The 23,362-nt window shown below is 52.3% G+C and overlaps 7 protein-coding genes across 7 annotated transcripts; 3 read left to right on the top strand and 4 right to left on the bottom strand.

Moving 5' to 3' along the window:
- Positions 1-241: 241 nt before the first annotated feature.
- On the bottom strand, positions 242-2,248 carry T069G_01915 (copper amine oxidase, enzyme domain-containing protein; the record flags this gene model as incomplete). The annotated part of the gene is made up of 1 exon (XM_056169125.1): positions 242-2,248. One exon carries the CDS (start codon positions 2,246-2,248, stop codon positions 242-244), a length of 2,007 nt encoding a protein of 668 aa, XP_056034441.1.
- Positions 2,249-4,353: 2,105 nt separating this feature from the next.
- On the bottom strand, positions 4,354-6,412 carry T069G_01914 (fungal specific transcription factor domain-containing protein; the record flags this gene model as incomplete). Its single annotated transcript, XM_056169124.1, has 4 exons — positions 4,354-4,960; positions 5,025-5,246; positions 5,348-6,033; positions 6,104-6,412. The coding sequence occupies 4 exons, from the start codon at positions 6,410-6,412 to the stop codon at positions 4,354-4,356; spliced, it is 1,824 nt and encodes a 607-aa protein (XP_056034440.1).
- A 2,602-nt stretch (positions 6,413-9,014) lies between these two features.
- T069G_01913 (alpha/beta hydrolase fold domain-containing protein) lies at positions 9,015-10,097 on the top strand (the record flags this gene model as incomplete). The annotated part of the gene is made up of 1 exon (XM_056169123.1): positions 9,015-10,097. The coding sequence occupies one exon, from the start codon at positions 9,015-9,017 to the stop codon at positions 10,095-10,097; it is 1,083 nt and encodes a 360-aa protein (XP_056034439.1).
- Positions 10,098-10,720: 623 nt separating this feature from the next.
- T069G_01912 (oxidoreductase NAD-binding domain-containing protein) lies at positions 10,721-12,040 on the bottom strand (the record flags this gene model as incomplete). The annotated part of the gene is made up of 1 exon (XM_056169122.1): positions 10,721-12,040. One exon carries the CDS (start codon positions 12,038-12,040, stop codon positions 10,721-10,723), a length of 1,320 nt encoding a protein of 439 aa, XP_056034438.1.
- Positions 12,041-15,822: 3,782 nt separating this feature from the next.
- On the top strand, positions 15,823-16,050 carry T069G_01911 (uncharacterized protein; the record flags this gene model as incomplete). Its single annotated transcript, XM_056169121.1, has 1 exon — positions 15,823-16,050. One exon carries the CDS (start codon positions 15,823-15,825, stop codon positions 16,048-16,050), a length of 228 nt encoding a protein of 75 aa, XP_056034437.1.
- Positions 16,051-18,398: 2,348 nt separating this feature from the next.
- T069G_01910 (protein kinase domain-containing protein) lies at positions 18,399-20,144 on the top strand (the record flags this gene model as incomplete). The annotated part of the gene is made up of 5 exons (XM_056169120.1): positions 18,399-19,164; positions 19,227-19,284; positions 19,381-19,517; positions 19,596-19,642; positions 19,704-20,144. 5 exons carry the CDS (start codon positions 18,399-18,401, stop codon positions 20,142-20,144), a joined length of 1,449 nt encoding a protein of 482 aa, XP_056034436.1.
- A 1,230-nt stretch (positions 20,145-21,374) lies between these two features.
- T069G_01909 (putative integral membrane zinc-ribbon metal-binding protein domain-containing protein) lies at positions 21,375-22,756 on the bottom strand (the record flags this gene model as incomplete). Its single annotated transcript, XM_056169119.1, has 3 exons — positions 21,375-22,257; positions 22,419-22,654; positions 22,733-22,756. 3 exons carry the CDS (start codon positions 22,754-22,756, stop codon positions 21,375-21,377), a joined length of 1,143 nt encoding a protein of 380 aa, XP_056034435.1.
- Between the last annotated feature and the right edge of the window lie 606 nt (positions 22,757-23,362).

The following is a 23,362-nucleotide window of genomic DNA, read 5'->3' as shown; positions in this document are numbered from 1 at the left end:
TACAAATCCACACATGTCCCTCCCAGTTTGTTTGCTTGTAAAAATTCATCATCATCGTCGTCAACGTATCCCGTCTCTTCCACCCAGAGTGTACTTACACAACTATAAATCGATCGTAATATTGTAATATCAAATGTTCTTTCAGAATCCATCACAGCAGCCGTATCTCCGTACTATGTCAACACGCATACTCTACATGTCCCTATCTTCCTGCTTCTATCCCTGCCGTAGAATCAATCCTTCACAACTTGCTCGCCGTCGTCGTCTCGCAACACGCCGCCGTCTTGCCCGTCGCCTCCACCAGCGTCGACTTGTTCTCCGCCTGCTGCGAGCTCGGCACATCCAGCGCCGGATTCTTCTCATGGAACCCGACGGGCTTGAAATGCACGCTCAGCCTCTCCACGGGCATGACGGGGAAGTCCTCGGGCCGCGGGTTGTGCGTCAGCGCAAAAGTGTGCCAAAACACCACGTCCTGATCGACAATATCATCGCCTCTAGCAGCATACGCATCAACGCCCGTGCTCAGGCGGCTCTGATTGGTAAACTCGCCCGCGGCGAACAGCTCGTCGTCGCGGTGGCGCGTGACCCAGACGGCGTGCTCGTGGAAGCGGGCGCGGCGGGCGTTGAAGGAGCGGGCGGACATGAGCATGCGCTGGCTGGCAACGGTCTGGACCTTGTAGGCGACGGGCTTGCGGCTGACGGCGTTGACGACGCTGTCGTTGCGGATCTTGAAGACGCGGCCCAGCTCGACGTTTGTGTCGGCGAAGCCCGCCTTGTCCAGCACCGTCGTGCGAGCAACATAGCCCACGCCATAAGGGTCGTCGATGCCGTGCTCTTGGGGATCGAGCGGCACGCTGTCCTCGTAGATGACGGTGTTGTTGAAGCCGTCAATGGCCGGGTCGACACGCAGGTTGAAGATGTGCTGGTGATACGGCGCTGACACTCCGGGCCCAACGGGGGTTGAGAAGGGCAGCTTGAGGCCCTCGGCGTCGTCAATCGGGATCGTCGACAGAATTCCTGTCGCGCGGACCTCAAACTCGACACCACCAGCCTGATCCAGGATCCAGGCGAAGATGTACTCGTAGTTGGAGACGGTGCAAATCATCTGCACCACCAGCTGTCGGTTTCGCACCACCGTCGCCTGGCCATTGCGGTAGTTTGTGTGCTTGTGCAGGATTCCAGCGTCTTGCTCGTGCAGGCAAATGACGTTCTGCAGATGTACCGGCCTTCCTTGCGAATCGATCCTGAAGCCGTCAAAGTACTTGATGTGGCCCAGACAGTCGCATCCGAGGCTGAGCTGGTTGCAAGTGATGCCCAATCCAACGTCACCAACGTCAAACGCCTGCTTGCGATGGAACGGCTTTCGAGGGTCTCCATAGGGAACAGTCATCTCGGACAGGGCAAGGCGGTAAAAGACGTTGCGGCCGTCGTAGGTGAGGTTGTACAGCACGAGGCCCTCGCGGTAGTTGAAGCCGACGCGGAACCGCCACTTTTGCCAGTTGACCAGGTGGCCATCGAGCGAAAAGGATGGACCTTCTGGCTGCTGCACAATCAATGGCTTCAGGTCTGTCCGCTGGGGCGTCTCTAGTAATTCATGGGCGTATTCAACAGCCTTGACGGGCTTCCACGGCTGCGTCTCGACGAACGAGTGATCACCTCCCGTGGGAAGATAGTCGATGCGAACAAGCTCCATGGAATTCGCATCAATCACCGGCGAAAACGCACACGGCAGCGAGTAGTGGTTCGACTGCGGATGCGCAACAGGCACTATAAACATGTAAAACTGCACCAGCCTCCGCGTCTCAGCCTCGTCATCAGTACCATAAATCCACGGATCCGTGCAGACGGTGACGCCCTCGGGCAGCTTGAGCTTTTCAATCTCGGCAATGACCCGCGGGTGCTTCAGAATCACCGTCTCGAGCCCAATCATCTCGTCCACATCGACGGGGCCCTGGATGTGCTTGGGCAGCTCCTTGAGGTCGACGACGGCCTTTGTGTCGAGGTTGACGACGGCCTTGAGGAAGGCATACGAGTCTAGACGGTGCAGGTAGCTGTAGACGAGGCGAGGAGGCGGTTTGGGGAGAGGCTGGCCTGTCCGCTCGGCCTCGATGTAGGGGATGACATGTTGCTTGATGGGCTCCTTGACGTCGATGACTTTGAAGCGGAGGTTGACGCCGGGGAGGGCGGCCTTGAGGATGGATGTGGTGAGGGTGATTTCCTCGGGACGGATGGGATCAAAGGGATGCATTTCTTCTGCTGTATAATATGGAAGTAGTATGCAATGATCCCCTCTAGGTAGGTATGAAGATGCAAATGCCGAGTGTACTCCGTATAATACTGATAGTATGCAATAGTATGCACTCCGCACACTCCGTATTTTACTCCGTAGTATAACGAACGGGAGTTTACCGAGCTGCCGGTATCAGCGAGTCGTCTATTGACGTAGCCGTGCTTATGGTCCGTTGTGTTGTCGTTGCACGGGAATAGTGCCGGTATCCAGAATAGTATCCGGAACAGTCAGATCCGTATCAGAATAGTTGTACTGTGCAACCACCAGCAGTAGCATTCAGTACCCAAGTCGTGTTAGTAAAGACGGCAGGTAAGGTAAGGATCTTTGCCTGCTACTTTCAGCCTTTAATTCTCCAGCCGAGATCCCAAAGCTGACCAGTCAAAGTCGACAAGTTGACAGATGCTCCAGGGGGGAGGCGTCAAGCCCTCTTATACTAAGCCATGCCCATCATCACATTCCGGCCTCCATTCGTTCCCGTTACTGTTGTATTAGACTCCAATACCCACAGATTACGATACGAGTAGTACATGATCCATACGTGCCCAACCGCCCACGTCTCCAGGTATATAATCAGCATAATCCAGTCTCCCCTTATCACGCCCTCCCGTTGATCCCATCCCAACACCACTAGAAACTCACGCCAGCGTACAACTTACGCTTCAACTTCCGAATCGGAGCTTTCCCCTCTATCCTCGTCCATCAAACTATCAGTTTAGTTTCCCCCCTCCCCCCTCCCTTGTTTGATTTTACCCAAAAGCCTTATTGACTAGGGAACCAACATCCGATCTGTCCCATCGAACCAACCACCATCAAATGCGGAGGCGGCCGTCTCTTCCCGATTCCTCTTTGGGCCAAAGATACGCGCACTAAAAGGAAAATCAACCCGCTGTGGAGATTCTCTCCGTCTCTCCTCCTTGTCTTGTCAGAAAAGCAAAGAGACTTTTTTGAGCTGGCAACCCTATTCTATTTCTTCGGAAGCAGAATCATCAGCGAAAACCCCCGGACCAACCGCGTGGATCAAGCCATTTATTTTGTCAACTGCATGACTAGCAAGTCTTTTGGTGGCTGCGAGTCAGCTGCTAACTTGTAGTTTGATCACATTTAAATAAAGGCCAAGGTCTGTCCGTTCCCCATTTCTTTCGCATCTTTCTCCGAGTGATGGGGGGCTTTTTTTCTCACAAAATTACTAGTTTTGGTTATATACTATAGCTAAAGACGCCATTTGTTCCCGTCGTGTTTGTTTCCCATACCAAGTCAAAATGACACAATTCCACGGGCGCGACAAGATCGAATCGACAACGAAAAACGGGCTAAACAACACATGAAAAGAAAAGAAGCGAATCAAAAAGAAGACGGAAAAGAAATGGAAAAGAAAGAGGAGAAAGACATCATTTTAGGTCGGAAATACGCCATCTCTCCCTCTCTTTCTCAGATGATGAAGTCTCAATCGATGGCCTCACGAGGGACCAACTCTCAGTTGAGGGTCCCTTAATTGATGATGGCTTAATTGATGGTGTGTCTCGACTGATGTCCTCCCAAGGGATCATCTCTCAGTCGATGGCCTCTCAACCAATGACGACCTCTCAATTGATGATGGACTCTCAATCGACGGCTTCTCATTCGATGGCCCCTCAATTGATGATGAAGCTCTTCATTGATGATGACCTCCCAATTGATAATGGCTCTCAATTGATGATGCATTCTTCGTTAATGATGCATTCGTCATTGGTGATGAATTTGATGACGGCCTCTCAGTTGATCATGAAACTCTTCATTGATGATGCCTTCTTCATTGATGGTCTCACAAGGGATGATCTCTCAGTTGACAGCCTGTCAATGGATGGTCTCTCAATTGACGATGGCCTCTCCATTGATGCATTCCTTATTGATGATGAACTCTTCCTTGACGTGGACCTATCAATGATCATCATCTCTGAATGGTCATCACCCCTCAGCGATCATTAACTTCCAACGATCATCATCTCAACGGCCATCACCACTCAACGATCATCTCTCAATCACCATCACCATCTCGACAATATTGGTCTCCATCATGACATCCCCTATGTTATAATGAGATCCCATTTCACCTTGGCCAGCAACCCCCGCCAATCATGAAAATCTCGCTGCACCGACTTCTTCGCCCACACCTCCTTCAGCAAAAGGCTCGCACACCGCACGTTTCCGAGCCCAATGTGGCTCCCCAGCGCTTCCACCCGCAGCAGCGCCTCCTTGGCCTGGTCCTGCCGGTTGGTCTCGCACGCGACGATAAACAGCAACGGCAGCAGACCGGCCTCTTCCGGACATCCGAGCGGAACTCGCGCCACCGCCGCCAGACAGTCTGTCAGGGCCTCGGCCTTTTCTACGGGCAAAAGGGCGTGCAGGGATGCCCAGTCTATGGGGATGGGGAGGGGGATGGGGATGGGGATTGTTGACTGTGGCTGCAATTGGGATTGTAATGACAGCTCCTCCATCGGCACTACAGGAGAATAAACAGCAGCGTCTCTCTCTCTCTCCGCCAGAATCTCGAGCGCGGCATGGATACACGCAATGACGGCACATCGATATGCCTCAGCAATGTGCGACGAATTTTCAATCGTCGAGGGACCCATGCCCTCAGGAATGGCGAACCGATCTGCACTCCAGCTTCTCCTGGCCAGCAGGCTTAATCTATTCGAGTCAGTCAGTCAGTTGACCAGTCGGTGCGGGGACAGTTCTTGGTTTCTTCACGTACATTTCCTCCACTTCTTCCTTCACTTTGTACGGTTCATCTCGTATGTTGATCACGAGGAGGTCGTTGACACGGCCGAGAAGAATAATGAGGCTCTGCGAGAAGCCCATATACGGATCAACCGGGAACAGTGTGCCAATCTCGAATGGTTCATGCTCGAATTCCCCCTCTCTAACATACGGCGCGTATTCTGTGACCCGAGCAATATTCTTATGATACGACATGCTATTTTGTGGCCGATTAGCTCAAGATCAAGACGAAACAAGAATCAGACGAGGAGGGGGGAGAATAAGGTGACAAGAAAAGGGTGCATTCTTTGCACTCACAAGCTACGGACGTAGGCCAGCGTATTCGACATGGAAGCTTGCTGCTCCGGGTCCAGCGACTGGCATAGCGACTCGATGCCTCGCAAGTGGAAGCGCCAGTTTTCCACGCCGTCCTTGATGATTTCGTATTTGCATAGGAAGATGGACGCCAGGATGGCCATCTCGGCCGTATCCTTGTCCTCGATAATCACCTTCCTCTTGTTCTTGTTCTTTACTTTCCCCTTCCCATTGCCGTTACCGTAGTCACCGCTGCTTTCGCTCTCGACGGGACTTGACTCTCTACCATCAGTTATCAGCTCTCTTCTCCTGCTGCTGGAACCAGAACTAGAGACACCGCTGGAACTGTTTGTCACTCGCGGAATCAAGTCCCGTACGGCCGACAGCACGCGGACGTAATACCGCGTCGCCATTGTGGAGTATTCCGACCGGTCGACATCGTTTGCACTCGACCGGTGCAAGGCCGCGGTGGCGCAGATTGCGTCGAGTAGCAGGTTCGACGAGGCGATCCGCGGCAGGATCAGCTGCTTCAGCGGGTTGACGTAGCTGTTTGCGTTGACCAGCACGTTGCTCAGCCGCTCCAGGTAGTATTGCAAGAAGAAGTATTCGCTCGTAGACAGGTATGAAAAGGCCGACAGCGACGGCATCGGCCGCTCGTCCCGCGAGCCGCCACGAGTCCGCAGGGCCACCTGGTGATGTTGATGATTGTGATGTTGGTTTTGGTGCGGTGATGATTGTAGCTGAAACTGCGACTCATACTGCGATTGTGACGACCGCGATGATGACGACGACTGCGAGAGCCGCCGAGTCGTCGACCGCACCAGCGCGGAAGAAGAAGAGACGCTCTGCCATTCCGCCGGCTCGCTGCTGGACTCTGCGTCGTCTGCCGTGCCGCCGGAAGACCCCGATGATGTCGATGCCGGGCTCGAGTGATTCGATTCGTCCGGATCTGGCTCCGGGGCGGCGTCCGTCACCGCTCCAGACGGCCGGGATTCGCGTGTCGGTGTAACGACGTTGATGGGACAGAAGATGTCGAACTGTACGCATTCGAGGCCCAGCCGCAGGCATGTCTGACACCTGCCATCGTTAAAACAGTCAGTGGAACGAAATCCCCAGCAAAAGGAATCAATCAAAGGGTAGCAAGTTCGGTCCGAGGTAAGCTCGTCGAGCTTCGGCTAGTCAATAGTATCTTCGCGTAAAGTGCCTGCAAAAAAAGAACGAAACAAAAGAAAGAAAAAGAGCTGCTTAAAACCTACCTCGGCTTTTGGCCATCACCTGCAGTTCTCAGCGTCAGTCAGTTCACAGTCTCTTGTTGTTTTCTCTCTCTCACTTCCTGGTGTCTCTGTCTCTGCCGTGTCTCACGCACACCAGTCCATACAGCCCCCAAACACATGCCGCGACGCCCGCTCGAAATAGAAATGGCAGAATGAGACTCACACTTCTTTCTCCTCCGCTTGCACGTACTGCATCCCGTGCGGCTCCACGGCGTCTTTCGGACCCGGCGCGCCATTCAGGAAAGTGGTTGCGAAAGAACACCCTTTTCTTTTACCGACTCTCCATGCAAACCGGTTTCCCCGAGAAAACTGTATCAAAAAAAGGTACAAAAACGAAATCGTGAATTAAAAAAAATCAATCACAGAGACATGGCCAAGCAAAAAAAGTAATTCATAAAAATAAAAAATAAAATGGCAGTATCGCTCGTAATGCAAAAATGTCAAAAGAAAAGGAAGAGAAGAGAAAACGTCGTGAAAATGAACACGGCGATATCCGAAAGAAGAAGAAAGAAGAAACGTTGCCGGGATGTGAATTGAGGAAAATCGGCCCTAGTTCGAGTAACCGGGGGTTCTGCGATTGCTGGAGGAGAAACAGCCAATGCTCAGGCCAGGCATGGATATGGATATGGAAGCTTTCTAGATGAGCAAATCAAACCTGGTCAGAAGCCAAGGAGCCAAGGAGCCACAAGCAGCACGGGAAGACGCGGGGTAATACGCCGTTTGGCTCGAATTGTCCGTTGCGTTGGATTGAGAGCCAAAATCGCCATTCCTGGGAGTGTGCAAGGTAGGGGGGAGAAGCATGATGGCCCAGAGACTGGCCTGTTTTTGGAGAGGAGCAGGGAAAAGGGGGAGAGAGAGAAGAGGGCCGAAGCTCCGTGAATCTGCTTGCTAGCAACACATGGCTAGACGCAGTTCAGAGAGAAAGCAATGGAAACCAGAGCAAAGGTGAGAGAAACAAAACACTGGGAATCAACGAAATGAGACTGACTGTTGGTCAGATCTTGATCGCGGCATCCCAAGCCATCAACGCTACTAGCCAACCAGCTAACAACTTAGCGAGCTATTCTTCTCTATTCATTGCGAATTCCCTCTAGCTTCTACGCCCTCTCAAGCTAAATGGTCCTTATCTCGGGACGCCCCCTATCAAAAACGTGCGCAAGTCACTGATATGCCACAAAACCTACGCGCCATACGGAGTTACAACACACACAGAGCACGCATTCGAGACCCTGAAGATTCGCTCAAGGTGCTGACCACGGCGCTTGCGAGGCGTCACGAACCGCCCCCATGCCCATGAAACTATTCGCGGTGGATACACACGCAAGAAACTTGAGCCGGTGGCTGGCCTGGCTCCTTTGGCGTCGCTGACAGGGCTATGAAGCATCGCTAACGACGGAGCTAAAGCGGTCAGTTGATTATGGTTGATTATGCTTGTCACCCAGCCCAAGCTCCTCTTTGCTCGTTAGCGAAGCTAAGCGGCAGAGTCCGTTTCTTCAACTTGTCCTGCAGGTTCGTTTGGATCTGCAGCGGGCGACGATCCCGCGTAACACTGGCGAGATCCCGCGGCCGCAGCATCGCCAGTGCTAGCTACCCGGAAGCGCGATTACTATTTAAAGAATTGAATTGGGATGAGTTTGGGATTGAAGCTGTCAATGGTAGAAAGCGATGGTTGGACAGACGGGTGGCGTTGCCACCGAACAGTTGATGCCAAAACGGCGACAACGTGGCTACCAACTCACTGTTTAAACGAACGCTGCTTCCATTACTCCATCGCGATGGCTTCTCTCCATCTCCAAATTATCATGACTCAAGCTGAAAAGGTATAGCTCAAAGATTGGGCAGCCGAGTAGCGTTGTGATCAATCTCACAAGCATCTCAAGACGGCAACAACTTGGCTATGTACATGCCAACGCACTGTCTAACCGAATGCTTCCGCTTCCCCATCTCGACGTCTTCTCTCCATCCTCAAAACTATCATGACTCAAAGTTACAAAGGTATAATTTGAAGATTTACCCGTCTGGGTGATTAAAAATCACATTTTGTGATTAATCATCGCGTTGTACTCTCGGTGCAACCGTAATCGACTTGTCGATTGCCATCAACTCCAGCTCTTGCAGGTCGTATATTTACCATGGAATACTACCCTTCGCGCACAGCTTGGCAACACAATGAGGTAACACCTCGGAATAGGTGCCTCGGGAACGGAAGCTGATGCCGAGTGTAATACTCAGAGTTGAAAATGGCACATATAAGATGCAGGTGAGCCGGTTTGATATAAAGTTCACACCAGTCACCCATTAACCAGAACCAAACAGAGTCAACCTCGAAAACACCAAGCAACGAAAATACAAGACCCCACAAAGAGACAGGCTGAAAAAGAAGCTTCAAGAACAACATGTCAACCATTCCGTACGAGGAACACTCCGTCACCTACGGCGATGAGGCCAAGTCCATCTTCTACCTCGCCGCCGGCCCTCGGCAAGGCCCTCTCATCATCTTCGTCCACGGCTGGCCCGGCATCGCCAAAACCTGGCATCCCCAGCTCCAAGCTTTCGCAAGCCTCGGGTTTCGAGTAGTCGCCCCCGATATGCCAGGTTACGGCAGATCAACAACCACCAGCGTTCCGACAGACTACTCTCAGGAAAAAGTCGTCGAGGGCGTCCTCGCCGTGCTTCACGACACAGGCAGAGACCAAGCCATCTGGATAGGACACGACTGGGGCTGCGCCACGGTGTACACCATCGCAAACACCCGGCCCGAGGTCGTTCGGGCCGTCGCCGGGCTCGCCATCCCGTACGGAGTCCTGGAGCGCGGGTGGGCCGGGCTGTTGGCCGCCATTGATCGCCACGTTTATCCCGAGAAGGAGTACCCATACGGCCAGCTCAGCTACATGGCGTTTTATGAGCAGTCCTTTGACAAGGCGATTGCCTTTCAAAACAAGAACCCGTATACCATGCTACGATATCTCTTCCGAAAGCCAGAGTGGCTTCCCGAAGACACACCCTCTCCCAGAGCAAACGTCCTCAAGCAAGGCGGCTGGTTCGGCGGCATCGATAGCCCCCCTCCGCCATCAACCGTCAAGGATGAAGAAATCATCATGAAGCTCGACGTCTTTCAGGAATTCGTAGCCGCCATGGAAAAGACCGGTTTCGGCTCCGCCGGATGCTACTACATGAACCACAAAGCCAACGAAGAGTATAATCTCGCCCACAGCAAGCACGACGGCAAGCTCTTCATGCCGGTGCTCTTCGTCCACGCAAGATGGGATAGCGTCAGCGACTGTGCGCGCAACTCGGGAGCTACCATCTACCAGAGGAGAAAGTGCGAGAAGCTGACGGAGACAATCGTCGATGCGGGTCATCACCTTGCGGTTGAGAAGCCCGAGGACGTGAGTGCGGCGATTGCGAGGTGGTTGGTTGAGGAGGTCAAGGACTGGTGGCCTGGGTTCTGGAGCCACCGGTTTGCAAAGCAGCCGTGAAGTGTTGTTTAGATGAAGGTTAATGGATAATGTTTGGCGATACGTCTGTAGGTATGTATAAGAATGTCAAACTCCTTTAGTAGTGATGTTGTGATTTCACATTTGGACTTGATTGTTATACTTGAACATATTTATTATCCATTCGTCATTAAAGCTGCTCAAAATATCCAGAATGCCATGAATCACATCACTGCTATGAATCCCTCCAACAAATATGAGGTACGGTACAATTCTCAATCTCTTTGATAGAAAATAAAGCAAAGCAAAAGAAAGAAAAGAACATCGCAACGCCATCTGTCCCGCAAGCCACTGCTGACTTATGCCAAAATAACAGTTTCCCCTTTTCTCTTTATTGATCCCGCCTCTTTTTGTAGTAATTGATGTTTCGTCAACATGTCGTATACTGCCCAGTATATGCCCTTTCCAATCCTGCGATTTTGCCCGGTTCTACCTCTATACTTCATGACCTTGACTCCCCGTCCCTCTCCCCGTCCCTTCCGTACTGTCCTATTAATTTCGTACATGTGTGGTGTGTGTCCGTTTGTGGCTGTTTTTGTTCCTGCAGTCTCGTGTATATGCATACAGAGATATTCCTATACCCATTGGTAGGCAGCGTGATCCATTTAATTGCTGCTGCTGCAAGATGTCGCCGCCTGAGATCGTCCAGACGCAATGCTCAGCGCATCAACCTGGAACTCAGTATCGCCCGTGCTAAAAAGCTCAAGCTTGATCCTATCGCCGTGCACGCCAAACTCCCTCAAGCGCCTAGCCATCTCCATCATAAACTGCTCCGGCCCGCAGATAAAGTACTCGGTGGATGAATTATTCAACCACAAGTCCTGCGCGTGCACCTTGTCAAGGTCCACCCGTGCGTCGTGATCATAGGTGACGCCCGCCAGATCAGATTCCGCAAGGCGCGTCTTGAAGATGTTGGTCTTGATGTGAGGCTTGTCGCGGGCGATCTTTCGGACGTGGAGGTAGAACGGGATCGAGTCTCGCGCACCTTGCACCCACGACACTGGCCTGTTGGGCTGCTTCTCAATCACAGAGTTGAGGATGGCCACCATGGGGGTGACACCAACTCCAGCAGAAATCAGCACCAGAGGGGAGTTGGAGGTGTTGTACGTGTCGAGGAAGAACTCTCCCGCCGGGTGAGTGAGTTCCAGAAGGTCCCCGACGTTCTTTTGATCAATGAGCATGTTGGAGACGACACCGGGGTTGGTGCCAAACTCGTTTGACAGGTAACTCGGGTGTCGTGTCATCTGCGATCCTCGATCACGCTTGACCGTGATGCGATAATAATCCGGCTTGGGCTTCTCAGAGAGCGAATATTGCCGTAATTGCAGATATCCATTGTTCGGTAGCTGAACGCGCACCGAGACATACTGGCCCGGCATGAAGCTCGGCAGCTGCTTGCCGTCCTCGGGGACAAGATAGAACGAGTAAATGTCATCCGACTCCTCCACTTTTTGTTCAATGCGAAACTTCCTCCAACCCTGCCAATGCTGCCAATCATGATACAGCTGGGCCTCTCGGCCGATGAGCATCTTTGCAAGCAGCCAGTAAGCCTTGCTCCAAGCAATCTGGACTTGGGGAGTCATGGCTGGTCCAAGGACCTCTCCAAAAGCGGCAATGAGATACTTGGCCACAATGTCGTAGTGCTCAGGCAATATGCCGAGAGAGCAGTGCTTCTGGCACATTCGTTCCATCTTGGGGATTAACTCGGTGATGTGGTTGATGTTGTTGGCGAAGCTGAGGATGATGGCCGTCAAAGCACGCGGTTGACGGCCGTTGGCCTGATTGACCGTATTGAAGTAGTCATGGAGCTCCGGGTGAGCTGTGAGCATATTCCGGTAGAAGAGGGTTGTGATGACCTCTCCTTGCTCGGTCAGAGCCGGAATGGTGTCTCTGACCAGCTTGACTTGTTGCGGAGTCAAGGCCATGGTGAATGTGTTGAGAAATGTTTTGGCCGCTGAAAGAACAAATTGACAAGCAAGTTGATATATATATGTATATCTGTATGTATACACAAGGGTGTGTATATATGGGTGTATACGTATATATCAAACTTGGGTACGGAGTAACCGAGACTCAAAGCTATCAAAGGGTATCAAAGTTTTACAAGTACAGAGAAAGAAAACTTGGAAAAAGGTAAAGTAACAAGTAGTTTCGTGAAAAAAACAGCAGCAATCAAGGCTATGCGGAGAAGAAGCTTGAAGATTCTGGGGCGGTCCATGGAGTTTATTAATGAAAGACAAGAGCACCCTGATTGTTGGGGGCATAGAGTCCATGGGATGATGGTCCAATTCCCGTAAGAACCCGGCTGGGCCGCATGCGTGCCGCTTGACAACGCCAAATCCTGGCGGTCTCAAGGGCTGAAGAAAAAAAAAAATTGGATCATGAGGAGAAAACAAAGCCAAAGAGAAAAAATTTCCAATCTCCAACCTGTCACAAACGTCACCGCGTTTTGGGACAAATCTCGCGTTGACAAGAGGTTTAAGCGAATCGTATGATTCCGGACAGGGGAGGGTCCCGGGACTCGCACCAATTTCAGGTGTGTTCTAGAATTGCAGCCGCTTCGGCGCCCAGTTGCTTCTCGGAGTCGAGGGAAAAGTGGACGGGGGGCGGAAAAGCACGCGAGCTGCTCTGCCGGGATCTGTCACTCGAACCAGCCCATTGCGTCAGGGTCTTTGCAGATTGGGACTTAGCCCGGGGCCTCATCGAACGACAAAAATGGGGATACAGCAACACGCCACAACCAGAAAACTCTTATATCCAGACGGCTATTTGTTGCGGCTGCAGTGTCATCTGCCGAGAACCGGGAACTGGGGTTTCGATGTTGCACGGCGGCCAATCAGGCTCGGCAAAGATAGCATAGAGTGACCCTTTTGTCGTTGTCAATGGCTTCATCAACCGAAACTTTGCTGAGGGACCGAGTTCAGGGTTTCTCCGGGTTTGCCTTACCCCGTATTACAACTCGTCCAAGGCGTCCCGTATCTTAGTAGGGAGATTAGCTACATTTAGTATTAGCACTCGTGGTGTTCAGGAATAGAAACCGCAGCCCTATCAAAAGTCCGACGGGAAGGATTTGGCAGCGGCCGTACTCTACCTGGAGCGGTTGGTTTGGCATCGCGGGCCGCATTTTTGGCGGGTGATATGTATATCAACGTACTAGCAAAGATTAGTTCTACATCGGTCCTCCCTAGCATTAGCATTACGGGAGTACGGAGGTCCGTAATCCGTTCCTCTTCTCCCGCTCTCGGATTCTCTCTCGCACTAGCAGTAGCCTCGCATTCCTCGATGATACAACCGTGCGCGTACGGGCGGCGGACTGCGCTGGCAATGCCTGGAAGACGACCAACTCCTGAATGCCTTCCATGGAAAGGATCAACGGGATGGCGGGTGAGCCGCCGAGTGCATAAGATACGGTGTGTGAGAGTACGCTTACGGCGAGTGTCAAGATTGCGCTCTTTCATGTGGCGTTGGAAGTACGGAGCACACTCCCGGTGCCTATAATATTTCCCCTTTTGAGACCCATCAGCTGCTTGCTTGGCCCACTGACAGTACTACCTCTCTACTGCTTAGTATGAGTAATTGCAGTGACCTTGGGCAATTTTCCGAAGCATCAGCCCAGTGGTCTGGCATCAGGCATGTTGCATCCCGAGCTCCGTACAAGGGCATGCATGTTACAGCTAAAGGTAGCCCACGTGCTGGTGGCAACAGTTTAATGCTTGTTGGATGGCTATATCCGTAGACATTATGCCTCCGGAATATAGGGATATAGATAGGGGAGAGACCTATAGGAGAAGGCTGCGAGTAAGAAAACTCTCGCTTGTGATTCGGCAGGTTTCAAGGCAGTATGAAGACGACTTCCGGCATCAACTATGTCTGCATCGTCGACGGAGAAAATCTCGCTATGCAGTCCTGGTTTGTCCTAGTCTTGACGGGGAAATCAGAGATTCTAAACCCCATCATGTGATGGTAACGGGAGGATTCCGAATAATGCCCCTCTCGTTGGCAGAAGATCCAGGCAATTAACCTCGGGATACCGTATTCGAGATGCTCCACGCTGGACAAATAGATTCGTTCATGGGGGCCAGGCACAAAGTGCGAAGGATGTGGAGTCCCGCGGATCCGCATCGAGCGGCTGGACCGAAATCAAAACAAGAGGCGCGGAAAGGGAAAAGAAGAAGAAGAGAGAAAAAGACCATGAGTGGAGTTGGAGCTGGCCTCTGCTTCGCTTCAGTTGCGTCACAGATGCTCAGTCGATCTTTATCTGCACGAGAATGGCGTGCATGTGTCGAAATTAGTGCCGAGAGCGGCGTCACAAGATTCGCTGGTTTGACCCGCCCTTGTCCAAGTTGTCGTGCTTTGCTCTGCCATTTCTCTGCCTCTCTTAGAAACCACATCTCGATCTTTTGGTGTAGAGGTTGCTGGACGGGAATTGACTTTCATTTTTTACCAATGCTTTGTTTCTTCTTCGCCGCCAACCGGTTCGTTACCAATGTCGGTCCGGTCCGGTCCTAGCACCCGATGACGGTTTTATCAAACAAGGCGAGCCTGAGTCGAGGATTTTTCACATGCCTAGGCACCTTTGTTAGCATTTTCCAACGACTGTTGTGTCACTGTTTAGTGATACTTGCCCTGTCTTGCTCGAAATTGGCCTCGAATTCAACGATGACAACGCATGTCGATATTTGGCCAGCATCACACTTCGTATGCGGGTAATAGTGCTCTAGCGTCAAGCTGAGCCAGTGATCAACAGACCTGCTATTTTTCTTGCAGTAATCAGTTAACTGCGCAGCAGCCCTACGGCGAGTAAATTCCAAGCCATACCGCTACCTCGACGGCCATTCGTGGGTCGATCTCAGCTGACACTGTCGTCTTATAACAGGAGACATTCCATTCGTGAGCCGATGCATTTTTCATACTAGCAGCTGCTCGTCACCGAAGGATTTGCGCATAGCCGCCGTGAGCTGTCCAGGTGCTGAGCGAGGCCAGAAGGTTGGTTTCAATCTTTTCCCGTTCGCAAGAGACCTGTGTATGCGTATGCGCTCATTTGATTCCGTCCATCACAGCGCAGTGATTCTCTGATCGTGCAAGTGTAACTTGTCGCTATGAAACCCCCCCCGGTTGCAGTCAGAGTCGATCAAGGCGTCGTTGCTTCCTAGTATGTGCCTTCTTCGTGGTTAGTACGGTGACGCTGTAGCATTGCATCGCCTTCTACTCCTCTTCTGCAAGCACATCAATTATCGAGGCTTTTTCTTCTACTTTTTCTTTCTATTTTATTTTCCATTTTTAAATGCTTCAAATTTAATTTGAAATTTTTTCCATCGCACTAGTAAATGCAGGAACAAGACGAATACGATGGGAAGAACGTCATCAGCTGCAGCAACTATCGTAGCGATTCCCCCAACTCTTACATAGAGAGGCTTTTTAATCCATATTACGGGGGGAAAAACAAGAAAAATAAGAAATCACACGCGCCTGCTATTACCTGCATAAGGCACGATAGCCCGGCCCGTAGCAGCAACCACGCGCACCACTCCTGCCACACTGCGACTGACTGCTACCATCCTATCGATACCCAACTCAGCCTCGCCTTCAGGCCAATCCAATCCTTGCTCTTCCCATCTCGTCCATCTTCCCCTCCGTCTCACCACCTCGCTTTTGCTTTTGCTTGCGCTTCCTCTTTGCTTTTGCAGCAACGACGCCGTCTGCAGCTATGAGCGGCAGCGACGTGGATGCCGCCAACCCCCAGAAAGAGGCCCCAGCTCCCCCCAGTTCCAGCGGCTCCGGCATCAGCATCAAGAAGCGCAAGAAAGACGGCCTCAAGCCCATCATCACCATGGAGGGGCCACCATCGCAGCGACCTGCAGACGCAGATGCGGCATCAGGAATAGGAACAGGCAAGGCGTCCAAGTCGCAGGACAACACGGACATGCACGAGTAAGTTGGACGTTTCGTGAGCTGTCTTTTGATTCTTTGGTCCCTGACCCTTCCCGTTCTCGTTGCGTCTGTCTGCGTTTGTTGTTTATTTTGATTGTTTCTCACTGCCCCCGTACGACGTGACCCCTCCAACCCTTGAAGCCTTGCGGGCAACGGATGGATGATGAGATGAGTGAGCATGGGGTCACGGCGCAAAGCTGCGTGTCCATCCGCCATCATTTGCATGTCTGCCCTGCCATTGGCAAAGGCCCGTCGGGTGCCTGACCGACTTGTCCAACTCCACCGTCACATCCCTCATCATCACCTCGCAGCCGCAGGTTCGTTTCTATTCCTGTTTTTGCCCTCTGCATGGCCTCTGCATGCAAAATGGCCTCTTCATTCGTTACACACGCTGTGGCTAGCCCCTCATTGTCTGTGCCCGCTCTATGACATGGCCGGCTCCACCGTCTTGGTCCTCCCGAGCCCGGCATTTGCTCGAGTTGAGCCCAGAGGGGACCCAGAAGCTGCAGAAAAAACAGGGCAGATGGTGTTGATTACTTCATGTACATTCTTGCCCCTGGCTTCATGCCATCACCGTCACTGATTCTAGTGCCTCTATGCTGGAGCTGGAATGAGGCACTGATGGAGATGCTCTCTGTTCGTATCAGCGGGGCCGCAGCCAACGTCGAGTGACGAGCTGGAGGCCGCTCCGCGAGGCTGATGACCGCCGAGTCCTGCGCCGAACCGGGGTTGTCTTTGCTTTGCTTTGAGTTGTATTGTGTTGTGTTGTGTTGTTTTTGATTTCGCAAGGGTTCACATTATTTCTGCCTTGCCCTCGTTGTTTGCCACTGCCACGGCGATGGAGCTGTATTTTCGTTTGCTGCGGCTTTCCATGTGGCCAGGGTTCCGCGCGCTGTTGCCCGAGTGCTGCTCCGTGGGCATCCCGTTGGTCCCGTCGCCAGTCTCATTTTGTTTATCCGGATAGCTGCTTTGGCTGTCCGTTCAAGGCATGGAAAGGGGACTCGGCGCTGTCGTTATCCTTCCGTTATCCAACCCTGATATCCCCTGCTCCTCTTACACTCTTTCTCTCATCCCAACATCTCGTCTCCAAGCTCTCATTATAAGGCACAGCAGCTTCAGGGCGCTTCGCCGCTTGCAGAGCTGCCGGCGTCTGTGAGCGTGCCCCACTGGAGGGGCTGGCTCGGGCGGGTAGTCGAATCGAACAGCCACGGCCCAAGTAGGTACGGGCTTGTTTTGCTGCCGCTTTCAGCTGCTCGCCGTCATCATTGGTGTGCCAGCCAATGAAGATCTGGCTGGCTGTTGATGAGTGTGTGTGTGCTCAGCCAGTCTCACTCTCGCTGCCACGCCGTTCTCGTTCTTTCTCCCCTCTGTCACCTTGTCACGATACCGCCTCTACCAGAATAACCCTCACCTTGTCTGCCCGGTTTGCTGCCTGGGCAAGAAGGAAAAAAGCCCAAGTTTCTCTACCTTTTGTGCTCTGTGCGCACTTTGCCGTTCCTTATTTTATTTGAATTTTTCATTTACATTTGCTTCTTTTTTCTTCCTTTTCCTGGTTAGCCAAAACGGGCCCTATTTATTGTCCCTCTCGTCATCCCATCTTTGGGATAGACCCTGCCCGAAACCAGCCGCGAGTCTCATTGCCCAACCATTTGCCGCGGACAGACGCTGCATAATGTCAAAGACAGCATGAGCTTTCTCAAGACCAGGTTCCCCTCACCTTTTTTCTACTTGTCTATACCCTCTTTTTCAAACCCCCTTTCGAGCGACAGGACCCCTTTCAAGAGCATGTACAAGGGGCTTTTTGGCCTTGATTATCGCGCCCAAGTGGGCGGCCCGCTTGGCTGCAAATGCTCCTACTTGCTGCTACTGCTGCTGCTGCCATGAGCGCTACTGCGGCCATGCTGCCATTGTAGCGTCAAGTACGTGATGTCCATGGCATCTATCAGGTACCTTGGCTGGCAGCTGCCATCTCTCACTCACTTTGAGTTACCGCTGTCACTGCCGCTGCCAGTGTCGCTCGCACGCGCAGTTGTTTGTAGGCTGTGGGTTGGGCTTACAATCTTGATACCGTCACCCCGCAAAGCGTTCTATGGCTGGAGTTTACCGCTAGCCTCTTCCCCCCCTTCCCACATAGACCGCCCAATCAACTGCCACTATCCCTGCGCCCGCCTGTCTCCAACTTCGACCCTTTCTCTCCATTCCATCGTCTTGCGGCCAGGTAGTTGCTTGGCCATCAAGTCTGCTACCGTTTTCTCCTTGTTGACGCGCGTCCGCAAGCCCGAGTCGCGATCGCTAACTGCTGCTGTTTGTTTTTTCTTGCAATCTAGAACCCGCCAATTGCCCAGCGCCACCATGGCTCACTCGCCGTCCTCGTCGTCGGCGGCTGACGACCCCGCCGAGAACACGGCCGACGAGGAAGATTCCGAAGACTACTGCAAGGGCGGTTATCACCCCGTCCAGATTGGCGAAAAGTTCAAGGACGGCAAGTACACGGTTGTGCGCAAGCTGGGCTGGGGTCACTTCTCGACCGTCTGGCTGTCGCGGGACAACACCAACGGCAAACACGTCGCGCTCAAGGTGGTGCGCTCAGCCACCCACTACACGGAGACGGCCGTCGATGAGATTAAGCTTCTCAATAAGATCGTCCAGGCCAACCCCAACCATCCCGGCCGCAAGCACGTCGTCAGCCTCCTCGACTCGTTCGAACACAAGGGCCCCAACGGAACTCACATGTGCATGGTGTTTGAGGTGCTGGGCGAGAACTTGCTGGGCCTCATAAAGAGATGGAACCACCGCGGTATCCCCATGCCTCTTGTCAAGCAAATCACCAAGCAAGTCCTGCTTGGCCTGGATTACCTACACCGGGAGTGCGGCATCATCCACACCGATCTCAAGCCCGAAAACGTCTTGATTGAAATTGGAGACGTTGAGCAGATTGTCAAGAAAGTGGTCAAGCCCGAGACGCCCGACAAAGAGAACAACCGCAACGGCCGCAGAAGACGTAGGACGCTCATTACTGGCAGCCAGCCGTTGCCGTCTCCCCTCAACGCCAACTTCAACCACAACAACCTATTCCCATCATCAACTTCCCAGGGCAGCCTGGCTGGAATGCTGGAAGGTACGACCAGTGCTATCTCTTTCTACTTGGTATTTTTCTAACATTCTTTCCTTTCTTTCTAGGTAAGAACAAGGACGGATCGCCAAAGGCCGACGACGCTCATAAGAGAGAAAAGTCTGCGTAAGTTTCGAAACCTCTGTTCCCTCTCTTTCCATTTGCGCTTAAACTGTTTGATTCACTTTCCTAACATCAAGACGGTTTCTTGCCGCCATCTAGTGACCTCCTGACTCGCGAAGTGTCGGGTATCTCTCTAGACAAATCCAGCACACCTTCGTCGGGCTCAACCGGCGACAAGCGCAAGGCGGATGATTCGCATGCATTTGAGGTGATTAGCGTCAAGATTGCCGACCTGGGCAATGCATGCTGGGTCAATCACCATTTCACCAACGATATTCAAACGCGACAATATCGATCTCCAGAGGTGATTCTAGGCGCAAAGTGGGGTGCAAGCACAGATGTCTGGAGCATGTCTGCCATGGTAAGTGTCTGCTATATAGCCCGTTTGATCACTTCCTTTGTCAACTAACAAACGTCGACAGGTGTTCGAGTTGATTACGGGCGACTATCTCTTCGATCCCCAGTCTGGCACTAAGTATGGCAAGGACGACGACCACATCGCGCAGATCATAGAGCTGCTGGGCCCCTTCCCACGATCCCTGTGCCTCAGCGGCAAATGGAGCCAGGAAATATTCAACAGAAAGGGAGAGCTCCGGAACATTCATAGGCTGAGGCACTGGGCTTTACCAGACGTCCTGAGAGAGAAATATCATTTCAAAGAGGACGAGGCTAAGCGCATCTCGGCCTTTTTGACTCCGATGCTCGAGCTCGTGCCAGAGAAGCGCGCTAACGCCGGCGGCATGGCAGGGCACCCGTGGCTGGATGACACGCCGGGTATGAAGGGCGTCAAGATCGAGGGGCTGGAGGTTGGCAGCCGTGGAGAGGGAATTGACGGCTGGGCCACCGAGGTGCGGAAACGATGAACTGGAGCTCTATATAGACGGGCAGGAGCCATGGATCAAGCCATGTCGCGCAATGTATTTTTGGACCATACTACGCCGCCAACTAATGAGATGGATGGTAGAAGATTTCGGTGCCCGGGCATAGTCGAAGGATGCCCAGGATAGCCTTTCAAAGTCAAGGTAGATATGAAAAATGATTCCCTTACGAAACAAACAAGCGAGAAGGGGGAGAGACAAAACGAAAATTACAAAAAAAAAAAAAAAAAAAGTGTTGGACGGAGAGCTGGCCACTACAATTTTGGCATGATGGAATGGACGGCGATAGATAGACTTGCAATGTAAAGATGTCTTTTCATCATGCCTATTTCAAACAAGTCGTGTGCTAAGGACCTCTTTATTCTGTCCTTTCTATCCGGCCATGATGCGCTCTTGCGACCGACTGAACGTACCATCCAATGAAGGGCGGAATCGCTAAACAGACAAACAAACAAACAAAGCAATGATCTGATCTGTTAGATACATGTGATTGATACATGTCTTGGGGATTTCAATTCTCAGCTTCTTTTCCCACCTTCATCTTTCTCACCCTAGCACTCTAGTCCTTTTCTCTCTCGTCTCCCTTCCTGTACGGTTATATCAAGCACGTATATCTTTCCATGCCCACATCCGCCAGACAATCAAAAGTAAGGTAAGGTAGTTAGGTATTGAGGGGATGACGATAGCAAGGTAAAGGAGCTATAGGTAAAAGATAGGTAGGCAGAGGCAACCTATTTAATACCCAAGGGTAACCTTGAAGGTGTCAAGGTTAAAAAATGCTTTAAAAGCAGAAATAGAAGAAAGATAGAAAAAAATCAAGAAAATGACTCCGGTTACAAAGGAAAGCTGCGAGAAGCAGTCGTATGAAAAGAGGGAAGAAAAAAAGGGTAAAAGACAAAAGGACCAGCAATAAAAGCAATAAAAGCAAAAAGCAAAAAGCAAAAAACCATGCGGGGAGATATCACTGCAAGCAAACAGTACGCCTTCCTCCGAGCCCTTGTTTTCTCTTCTTTTTCTCCTTTTCTCTCTTTTCCCCCTTGTCCCATTGAGTTTCTTCTTGTTGTTTTGATTCTTCTTTTTTCTTTTTATTTTTCTTCTTTTTCCATCACCCTGCCCATGAAAAACCCCCTCCTAAATTCCCCAAGAACCTAGGCCTTTCTTGTAGCCTGCAAAAAACCGATACGCCTACCCCGTTGCAGAGTCATCCGCAGCCACTTACTTCTTACTTCTCGCTGATCTCCTGGCCTTGACTGCAGCAGCTGGCCCGTCGGCCTTCGAGGGCTCGTCTTCCCGGCTTGCGTCCTCGGCTTGAAGGTCACCATCGTCAGTCTCCGGCGTTGTTGGCTCTTTGCTCGAGCTCGCATCCTTGTCTTTCTCGTGTGATTTGAGGACTTCTCTTACGATGCGCTTCCCTTCATCCATTTCGCCGTTGGGCGTCCCGCAAGCCATGCATTTCCACATGCCCAGCTCGCCCAGACTCTTGGTGCCGGGGGGGGCCTGCCCATTCACAACGCGGCACGTACGACAGATGAGCACGATGCGGTTCTTGGCGGCGGTTTCGTCTTCGCCCAGGAGGACGTCGAAGATGCGATCATACCAATGAGGCTCGGAGGGGGGCTGTGGTGGCGGGATGCTGTACAACTGGCTCTGTGCCGATTGGGGTCGAGGAGGAGGAAGAGCATTGCCATAGGCATTGGGCGCGAATTCAGCCGAGGTATCGAAAGATGCGACGCTCTGGGCGAGGGGCGTGACGGGTCGGCTGCTGGGAGCAAGCGAGGCGGGCGAGAATTCTCGTCGGGGAATGTTGGCTGTCGGGGGCGGGGAGATGTGAATGCGTTCCGGCATAGTCCAAGATCCCTGCTGCTGCGTCTTTTTCGCATCAGACGGCTCCTCGGGGGCCTCCTGCTGCCTGCTTCGTGGTCTGCCGTCGGGGCCGCCGTATTTCTCGATCAGCTCCATGGTGGAGTCGTATTTTGTCGCATCCTTGAGCTTCTGGATTGTCTTGCCGCGCTCTTCTTGCAGCGCCTTGAGCTTGGCCTCAAGGCTCTCGATGCGGAAGTTGTAGTAGCTCGTGATGACGACGCGCGTTGTATAGATGCTGTGTGACGACAAACAACGGTTGAATCGTCAGCCAGGGGTAGGAGACAGAGGGGGGAGGGGGAGAAGCAATCTGCGAATACTCGTTGCGTGTGTATATGCGCATAACATGCAATGCGCTTTTTCATGTAAAGTCTCGGCAAAGGCAAGGGACAAACTCACAAGACAGGCCCGCCAGCCATGCCGGTCCATTCCCAGGGCCCTAGATTGGGATATCCCACAACTAGGAGAAGGACAATGACGCTGACGAGGTAGGCGAAGGAGGTGTAGAGGGTTCCCAGCACCTTAATCTTGCGAGACCGCAGGCGAGTCCATTCCAGGCGAGTCTGGGTGGTTGTAATCTTTTTCGAGAGGGCCGAAAGCGCCTTTTCGAAGGACGCCGGCGAGGAGTCGTCGCTCTGTTTTGCGCCAGGTCAGTCAGCAGCTTGAAGCCAAGGGGAACAGCACAAGCAAGCATTGTAAAATCAAGAACTCACCTTGAACGGCCAAAACGACACCATGGCAGGCAGCTGTTTAAGGAGTAAAGGAGAGTCTAGTGAGGTTTGGAATTGGAATTGTTGTCAAAGCAGGCCCGTGGTTCTCCAGGGAACGAGACAGGGTGCAAGCTGAGGGCGTGGGAAAAGGGGGTTCAGCAAGGAGCTGTCAGGTAAGCACGAGGCTGAAGTTGAGACTCTGCAACGGCACAGCCGCAAGCAAAGACAGAGTTGGGGCTGGTTGAAGCCTCGTGAGCCCTCGCAGAGGAGAAGCACGAGACAGAGAGGCACGACGAACGGAGTGACTTGGGCCTAGCGAGTAGCTCCGGCAGGACGAAGAAGTACCTTTTGGCTAGTGTGGACACAGAGGCTGAAATGAGCTCGTGGTGACTTCATTGGGCAGGTGGGAGACGCGCGCCACAGGCAGGTGGGGGAGGATTTAGCGATTGACTGGCAGTTCGGAGTGCTGAGCCACAGCGCGTGCAGCAGCTACCCCAGATGGCAAGCCACAGGCCAGTGACCTTCCAGTTGGAGGGAGGTCATGCCATCAATTTGGTTGGTACAGAGTACAGCCTGATATATCGAAATCTACCTACTAGGTACCTACCTGTAGTGCTATATTAATATTCTAGA

Source organism: Trichoderma breve, chromosome 1 (assembly GCF_028502605.1).
Source record: "Trichoderma breve strain T069 chromosome 1, whole genome shotgun sequence".
NCBI lineage: Eukaryota > Fungi > Ascomycota > Sordariomycetes > Hypocreales > Hypocreaceae > Trichoderma > Trichoderma breve.
The sequence above is the reverse complement of the archived record's forward strand: the minus strand, read 5'-3'. Positions and strand labels throughout refer to the sequence as shown.